At 36.3% G+C, this 9,576-nt stretch overlaps 1 protein-coding gene across 1 annotated transcript; it reads left to right on the top strand.

Moving 5' to 3' along the window:
* The first annotated feature begins 318 nt into the window (after window positions 1-318).
* LOC137720217 (developmentally-regulated G-protein 3) lies at window positions 319-7,591 on the top strand. Its single transcript, XM_068459256.1, has 10 exons — window positions 319-550; window positions 860-913; window positions 1,005-1,178; window positions 3,145-3,216; window positions 3,667-3,726; window positions 4,645-4,754; window positions 5,282-5,581; window positions 6,243-6,434; window positions 7,017-7,068; window positions 7,208-7,591. Exons 1-10 carry the CDS (start codon window positions 509-511, stop codon window positions 7,256-7,258), a joined length of 1,107 nt encoding a protein of 368 aa, XP_068315357.1. The 5' UTR covers window positions 319-508; the 3' UTR covers window positions 7,259-7,591.
* Window positions 7,592-9,576: the final 1,985 nt, after the last annotated feature.

Below are 9,576 nucleotides of genomic sequence, written 5' to 3'. Positions count from 1 at the left end.
AGTGCTTTTGAAAAAAAAAAAAAAAGCAGTATTAGAGTGTTTGGTAAACTTTTATATAAAACAGATGTGAAAAAAAGCCGGTTTTTCAAAGCTGGGTTTTGCAACTTCTTGTTTTTGGCTTTTTTTCATCCAAAACTGTGAAAAAAAGCTCAAGCTGAGTGTTTACCAAACACAAAAACAGCTCCCAGCTTTTTTTGATAGCAGCTATTTTCAGAATCACCTCAGTACCAAATCAAGTCTTAATTAGTTATGGTGTTGATAATAAATTCATTATTTGTGTGTTCCCTTTGTGGGTGTTAACAGGTCATAGGAAATTACTAGGTCTCTTGTAGTGGATAGGTTTGTGAAATATGGGCAAGAGTAGGACGTGCCCTAACCCCATTTACTTCCGGTACCTTCTCCTCCCTCTCCCTCTCTCTGTGGCGTAGTAGGCTAGTAGCGTTTGAGCAGAATCATTACAAGCCGACGAAAACCCTTACCTCTGTTTCGGAGCTAGCGTGCTTCAACAATGGCGACTCTGATGCAGAAAATCAAGGACATCGAAGATGAGGTACTTTTGCCTGCAACCCCAATATCCTCTCTTCTACTTTCTCTGCCAACGACAAATCCTAAATTAATTTAGGGAAATTGAATGCTTTATATACCCATATCACTTGTTAGATGCTTAGGGATTTCAATAAATTTGTCAAGTGGAAAATTTACCATGACGAACTCAACTCTCTCCAATCAACGAAATTTTGATTTATTATTTTCTCAGTTAACCGTCGAAATCCGTTTATTGTTTCCGAAGTGATGCTTCTGGAATCTGGATAGTTCATATTAACTAGAATTTTAATATTTATTTGCTTATTAATTGCAGATGGCCAGGACTCAAAAGAACAAAGCTACTGCCCATCACTTGGGTTTGCTGAAGGTGAGTTATTCTTTTTCATTCTAATGTTCGTCATGAAATTGCCTTTCATGCTCAATTTTTTTGACAGTAGTGATCCATCATTTTTTGCTAGGCTAAACTTGCAAAGCTAAGGAGAGACCTACTTGAGCCTCCATCGAAAGGCGGTGGTGGTGCTGGTGAGGGTTTTGATGTTACTAAAAGCGGAGATGCAAGAGTTGGTTTGGTGGGTTTCCCTTCAGTTGGGAAATCTACACTGCTGAATAAATTAACTGGGACCTTTTCAGAGGTATGGAACTGTTGATTTATCTCACTTCAAACGTTATCTGTGTGAGGCAAACAAATTTTTTATTTAAAGAGAGACATAATTATGTCCCAGAGATTCGTTATGTTAGGCATGAAAGCATGTAGAGTTTGATGAATATCACTTATTGTGTTTTAACTGTGGGTCTCTAATATTAGGTCGAATTTGAGCTTCTAACTCTCTGTGCAGTCTACTGGGAATCATCACCTGGTCTCCCAGAGATTCTTTAGAAGCGGTTTCTGTCTGTATAGAGATCTTATATACTGTGGAAATTCGTCACTAGTACAAGAAATGTAAAATTTATTTAAGTGATGCTTTTTTATTTTATTTTTATTTTTTTAAATATTAGCTGAACATTCTTCTCTTAGATGGATTAACTTATTGGGGAGTTCAGGTGTGCACTAAAACTAATTGAACATAGTGATAAGCCCTCTTTCAAATGTAGTTATTTCTTAGATGGTTGCTTTGTGATTTCAACATTTTAATGTCTTTGGATCTATTTATTCCAAAAGTTGGGTCATGGACCATACAAATTGCTATACTCTTATTGATGTTGTTAGAAAAGGATGACCTGAGACTGTAGAGGAATGAGACATATAATTATATGTCCAGTGGGAACATTCTCATTCATCTTAGCTTTTGCATATGCAAGTGACCAATATTCCAATGACTCTGTTTTGACGGTTATAATGTGTAAATATGTATATGTAGCACCTTCCAGTTCACATGGATAAGGAAAGATGACATCCCAAAATTTAGAGGAAACTGAAGGGGCAAGGATGCTAAAAAGTAAGACACTACCCCACAACCTTCCTCCTTCCTAGAATTTTCGAAAGTCGAGTTTCATTTCATTCACACTGCCCAAAAGTGGCCAGCCCACAACTCCCAAGAATTTTGCTCTCCACTTCTCCAAAAGCATAATGCTTCTCAACAAGCATGGAAATGCAGAGTATAGAAATCACCTGTTACGCAATCAATTACTATCGAAGATTTAAAGTGGTACAACAATGAAAAAATAGGTGGTCTATACGTGCAACCTCATTTTTGTAAATAAGGTCAATAGGAAGATAAACTAACATAAGGTCTCCTCTGGACTATGTCACAAGTATTGATTTGATCATGAATGCTAATCCAATCTAGGGCTAGAAGATCTGTGGGAGAGGGTGGAGTCCTTTGGTCTTCAGTTTCATCAGAATTCAGACATCTACATTCTCCTTTCCTTGTAGTTGTTTTCGTTGTTTTTCTCTTGTAATCAGATGTACTTTTATTTTTATTAGTGGACCTCCTTGTTCACTATTTTTGTGTACCTTTATTCAGTTGAAAGGAGCCATTTTCAAGCAAAGAGGGTGGAGAGATAGCTCTCCTGCCTCCAGATTATTTAGACTTCTCTGGAAAAGAAAGTTCCAACTGGTTGGAAAGGATTCAACAAAGATCGGCAAATTTGGTAGTGTTGAGTTTTAGAGTCCTGAGTCCATTAAGGTGTAGAAAATTATATGGATCGGATACTTCTGGATCATCACCTAGAACCTAATATTAATGCAGAAATGGAAAGAAACAAGCCTCAACCACAATATTAGGGTCCCACCCATTTACAGGTTCCTCATATTCTATTTGGTCTGATGTCTTCCAAGCTTTATATTGCACTGAAATCTAGGAAACTGTTTGGGAATGGAGGATTGTATTGAAATCCTTTTGAAATTTTGATTTCTTTTGTACCTTCTGTGTGAAAACTTAGGGGTTCGGGGTGTCAGGATTCCTGTGTGTGTTTCTAATTCTGTGTGTGATAAGACCTAAATTGTTGCTTGCTACGTGAAACCTGAATATTATTATTGTTATTCTTTCCTTCATTGTGCAGCCATGCAATAAATGTAGGTTGCCTACTGAGATAATTTATATCATTGCAAAGAAAATTCTTGATGTTTTGAAGACCACCTAATGTGTTTGTGTACAGGTTGCTTCCTATGAATTCACTACTTTAACTTGCATACCAGGAGTGATCGTGTATCGAGGTGCGAAAATTCAGGTACTATAATTTTATAATTTGCTTTATTCGTTATATTTGCTTATATAATTGGAATTTAAATAATTAGTTGGTGTTGCAGTTTTTTGTGTTTTTGTGTTTTTTTTTTTAGATTTGGACTTCTTGTTCACTATTCTTGTACTTATGTCTGTTTATTTTTGTGTGCGTGTGTTTTTTATAAGCTCTTTCCCAATAAAAGAGAAGCTTTTGATATAGGGAGTTTTAATGAAACACTCCTGGTACTGTTCACTTTTAACGAAAAACCACATTTTTACCTTTCCCTGGTACTGTTCACTACACCTTTATTTGTCCCTTTTCATCAAAACTAAAGTTTTTTTTTTTGGACTTTTCCTTAGTTTCCTTTTGATTATACTTAAAATTGCTGTTCTAGATTTATGATCCATTTGGTCCCTTACAATAAATATTTTTAAATTGTCACACTTTAATGTGCAGTTGTTAGATCTCCCTGGAATTATTGAGGGTGCTAAGGATGGAAAGGGTAGAGGAAGACAGGTAAAGTGTGATATTTGTTCCTCATTGTGCTACCGTAACATGCTGGTTTTTTTTTTCGGTGCACTTACTTCTTATACTCATTTTTTTCTTCATATTTATATTCACAGTAACGATTGTGAAATACAGGTACTTGACACCATCGCAATAACATTTGTGTTTGACATGCAAAGCACATGACATGAATGTAACGGACATGTTAGAGAATGGGAATTGCAATTTCTTTCTCTGCGTTCCTTCTCGTGTCTAGAGAATGTTAATGTTGACTGTCTTGAGTTAATCTTAGGCATGAGGCAGAGGTCATGTTCCTGACATGCTTGCAGCTGGACATTAATTTGGGCAAGCATGTGTACAGTATGCATGTATGCTTCAATACCCTGTCCATGTCCTTAAAAAGTAGGCTATATTTTACAAGGCTGCTGGACAAGACCTGAACAATGGTGTTCTATGAATATAGATGCATGCCTTAAGATCAGTTTTCGTTGCAAGAAAATTTGTACAATATGTGGTTGGATAGATAGACCAAACAACATTTGAATAAATAAATGACCAATATTGTACCCCTGCATGGATTTACAAGTATTCTGATGGTTTTTGATCATTTAAGTGTATGGAATGGCTTTCAGAAAGATGTTTGCATATCAATGATATTGGGTAGTTTATAAAGATATGGACTAACATGGTTCTGCAGACAGACCTTCCTTATATGTTGTGAACCTTTTCTAGTGCTAAAATATGCTTGAGGTATGTTTTCCTTTTGGCTGTGAATAATGTTATAATTTGTTTGATACGTCACACTGATGAAGGCTTGAGATATGCCAGAGATTGTTTGGAATACAGAAAATGGTTGCTTTTCCCCTTTGTCTTTGGGTATTCCTTAAATGCTTTTAGATTCACTTATTGGACTTTCATGTCATCCAGGTTATCAGCACTGCTAGGACATGCAATTGCATTTTAATTGTTCTTGATGCAATAAAGCCAATAACTCACAAGCGTCTAATTGAAAAAGAGCTCGAGGGATTTGGCATAAGGTCAGCTATAGCTTTGTTTCTGGTCTGTATAGCTTTATCATTTTGTTACTTCAATTGAGCAGATCTGGTCAGTAATGCATGACTTTCAGAAGTTCTCTGTTTCGTTTACATAATTTGAATCCGCTGGATTTTCAAAATTTGATTGTACCTGTGCTCTACATTATGTTTACATCATATGAACTCTTTCGTCAAACCTTTATGAGATGCTGATTCAACCTTTTTTTAAATATAAAAATAAAAATTTATGCGAAATCTTCCTAGGATGTACATTTATGTGGATGATGTGTTGTTGAATTAGCTTGTATATGCTTGTCTGGATTCGAGTTAGTTGACAAAACCTCTAAGTTGCATACACAATTTATTCAAGTGCCCACACGCATGCAGGTAATGCTTGCAAAAATGTTTTACATGTGTATATCTAGATGTATGCGCATGTAATCTTTCTCACACTATCTAGACCCTTTGCTTGTACCTTCTCTTCCTAGATAGTTTATACTTATAATTAGCTAAATGCTTATTGTGAGCAGGTTAAACAAGGAACCACCTAACCTTACATTCCGGAAGAAAGATAAGGGTGGTATTAATTTCACTTCAACAGTTACAAACACACATCTGGATCTTGAAACTGTGAAGGCAATATGCAGTGAATACAGAATTCACAATGCTGATATCACTCTTAGGTTTGATGCAACGGCCGATGACCTCATAGATGTAATTGAAGGCAGTAGAATATATATGCCTTGCATCTATGTTGTGAACAAGATTGATCAGATTACACTTGAAGAGCTTGAGATTTTGGATAAACTTCCTCACTACTGTCCTGTCAGGTAATATTTTATCTAAGACCACAGTTTATAGTTTCATAGTGGATTATTGTTGCAAAATGTTTGTAGGATAATTTGAAATTTTGGATGTTCCATCTCCCTCTCTTTCGAGAACTTGTACTTCCATGTGTTATTGAGATATTACACGTTAGAAACTCCAATTCAAAATATTAAAGCCTGTTAGGGGAGTAGCCCTAATGTAGTTTCAAAACATCACTGGCAGAGTACACTATCGATGTTTGACAACTCTACATTGCATCAGTTAAATGTATTATAGCTTGTTAGAAGTGTAGGCTCTCCTAGGGTAGAAACATGACTGGCAGAGGACAACTCTACAATGCATAATGTATCAGCAGCTTAAATAAAACATTGTAACTGAAGCATATAGAAAAAAATGTATTTCTAAATAATGCTTAATTATACACCGGATTGAGTGTTAAAACTATTTGCAGTTATACGAAGATGACACTATGAATAAATTTCAAATAATAGCATACAGATTGTGTTGCGTTCATGAATCATTGTTTAGATTTGTTTTCCTTGGAAATATTTGTTATTTATATTAGTGCTGTTTATTTCTTTTTCAGGTATAGTTTTGCTGGCTTATAATTTCTGAAATTGCTGTTAATTTTACTTGTGCAATTTTGCCATGACTGATCTACAGTGCTCATCTGGAGTGGAACCTTGATGGTTTGCTGGAGAAAATATGGGAATATCTTAATTTAACTCGCATATATACAAAACCTAAAGGGATGAATCCAGACTACGAAGACCCTGTGATCCTGTCTTCTAAGACAAGGACGGTTGAGGATTTCTGTGAACGGATTCATAAAGATTTTATCAAACAATTTAAGTAGTATGTACCTCTCTTTAATTTTCTTAGTTTTGATCCGTCTGATATTTTATTGTTTTTTAAATGATAACAAGCACTTTGGAAACAGAGAAAGATACTTTAGGCGCTTGTGTTAACGGCTGTGCAAAACTAGAGCATAAGTAAATATAGGCTTCCACTTTGTTTAGAAGTTTCAACTCAATGGTATGTTAATTTTGGACATTAAAAGACTCTTTAAGTTTTTCTGATCTGAAAAAGATAACAAAAACTTCTGGGGAAAGAAAAAAGGAGGATGTGGATTTTATGTCGTAGTTTTAATCTGGTGGCGTTATTTCAAATCCAGAGGTTAAGAGTACTCTGGCAACTTTACGTAAGGCAGAGTTTAGTTTTTTTGGGGTGATAGTGGAAAAGTTGAAAGATAAGTCACCCTTACTGCCACTCTTTTGGACATTGAAGTATTTTTCATGCATCTTCAAATATATAGGGTTTCAGAATCTGGCATTTGTTTATTCCCATGTAAATCTGGTTGCTATACTTGTGACTTGTTCCACGGACACTTCTATGTGGTTCATTATTTCATTTGAAGTTAACTTTGTTTTTTGGCAGTGCTCTTGTTTGGGGGTCAAGCGCAAAGCACAAGCCCCAAAGAGTTGGCAAGGTTGGGTGGTTTGTTTTTTTAATTTTAAATATATGTTACACCATGCTCATCTCTTCCACATGCGACTACTTGATTTATTTCCATCAATGGACGTTGACTGCGTTAATTAATATGCATATTGGCTGCTTTGACACAACAGGAACATCTGCTTGAGGACGAAGATGTTGTTCAGATTATCAAAAAGGTGTGATTTGGTGCAAAGTCGGTAAGTCTTATAAACTTAGCACATCAGGATGTCACTGTGCGAGAGTAAAGCTTTTTGAGATGAGGCTTTCCTTTTCAACCAACTTTGGATCGTTGTAATATGTAGACCATACAGCACGCACCATACAGCACGCCTCCGGTGTCTGCTTATTGGGGTGTAAGGCTAGGCAGAACTTAAGGCAGTTTGATATTTAATATCACACTGCCCTTTTTTTGTGTTGTCGTTTTAAAATTTCTTTAGTTTGTGAATTGTGAAAGTATAATAATATAATCTATTACGAAGTTCAGAGGATTAAAGAAAGTTGTTTAGTTTGTGATTTCACTTGCATTCCCCACTTATATGTTTCAGTTGGCCAAGTTTTGCAAGTCCAACGAGCACAAGAAATGGGATTGGTAAGCTCTTATTTTTTGGTAAATTTTTTATTTTTGGTTTACTGCGATCACAATGTGCGCTACATTTGGTTGGGGCCGTACTGATGGATTAGTCCAGTTTAAGAAATGAAGGGGGGGATGGGAGGAAAGAGTACACAATATCTAATATTCAACTCTGTTTTTCAAGTTTCATTTAATCGCGATTCCTAAGGTGCGGATAGAGTTTTGCGGATGTTGCGTGCATACGGGATATGGATGTAGGATTGAATTTGAACGGTTGAAAACGAATCCATTAGAAAGGACTTCGTGTGAAACCATGTTAAAATAGCCCCGAAAGCTATTGAAAACGGTACCTGCAAGATTCAAAAAATTAAACTCTCCCCCTCCCTCCCACGACAGCAACAGTTGAAACCATAAATTTTTTTCTTCTCTCAAAAATCTATTTCTCATCCTGAGATCGTGCTCATTCAAAACTTTGGTAGTGTTTGAAAAGTTTGTTTCCATTCGAAATCCAGTCGGAGTATTGGTGTGGTTGTCTCTGACTTAGTGTACTTTGACATTTAGCTATCTTCGATTTGAGGGTTAGCAGTTGCTTACATGAAAAAAATCTGGTGGTTCCTTGATTGGAGTGGGTTCAAAATGGTTGCTTCCACGGAAGTTGACGTCAAATTTGATTCCGGAAACTAACTTTGAAATATGGTGAGTTTGAAAATTTGGAACCCTAGAAAATAATTTTGTTATGTATGTAAAATTGTGTATTTTTTTAGGGTTTATGGTTAATTATACAAGTGGGTTGATGAAATTAGTTGATGTGGAAGTATTTGGAAAATTTAGTGAGATGTAAGTTTATGAACTGTGGTTGACAGGTTGTGTACAAGATATATGTGCTTCAATTTGTTTTGTTGAGTTTATATTGTTCACTTTGGAATGATTTTTATCGATGAATCTTTGTTAATTTTATGAATTAATTTGGTATTTTGTAACTCATGAAAGTAAGTTCATTGTATTGGTGTATAACTATGAGAATTTGTTGACAAACTGTGTCAAGTGGATGTATAGATATGATAACTTGTTGACAGGTTGTGTCAATGATAAACATTGTTGTATTTGGTTGTTATCGGGGTATATGTTGTTCAATTTGGTTGTGATGAATGGTTGTATTGTTATGTGTACATGAGATGGCAAATCAGGCGGTTGAACTCGCAACAAAATAGGAAGAATCTTATAGAGGAAGGGTTAACAACCTTTCTCAAGTTAGTCATGTCGTAGTAGTCTTGCGTCACAAGTTTAATGATGCACAACTTGCTGAATTTAGGGCCTCATGCTTTCGACACTTAGAGAATGTTGATAGATTAGCCTTTAATAGGCAGCCGGTGCATGAATTGTTGATCCGTAGAGTGGCAAATTAGGGGGCGAAGGACCTAGAGGAACTCACATATTTAATAGGCTATGAGGTCACCTAGTTCTTAAAGGACTTTTGCCTCGTTACTGGGCTTCATTGTGACGAACCCTATGATCTAGAGGTTGAGCCTTCCAACATTACGCTATTGACTAAGTATTTTCTTCAGAAGTTTGGTTTTGTTGGAGAGAGTAGCAAGGGTAAGGGCAAGGGTAATGGTAAAGCTGTGAAGGGCAAAGGTAAAGTGAAGACCACCCCCAAGAAAGCTATGAAAAAGGTTTCAGTGATATGTGTCGAGCTTTAAATGGCGTTTAAACAATGCGAGGATGAGGATGATGCGTTGAAGATGGGGCTGGTTTACTTCACCGAGGGTGTGTTGATAGGGGCAAAGAGTAATGTGTGTGTGAACCTAGAGTACTTGGACCTCGTAAAGGACATGGATAGGTTCAACACTTATTCTTGGGCTGCCATATCATTCGAACAACTACAAGACAACCTCTGTTTTGCTGCTATTAGGGGAGGGAGATGAAGAG

The sequence above is a fragment of the Pyrus communis genome, chromosome 16 (assembly GCF_963583255.1).
Source record: "Pyrus communis chromosome 16, drPyrComm1.1, whole genome shotgun sequence".
In the NCBI taxonomy this organism is placed as follows: Eukaryota; Viridiplantae; Streptophyta; class Magnoliopsida; order Rosales; family Rosaceae; genus Pyrus; species Pyrus communis.
The sequence above is the reverse complement of the archived record's forward strand: the minus strand, read 5'-3'. Positions and strand labels throughout refer to the sequence as shown.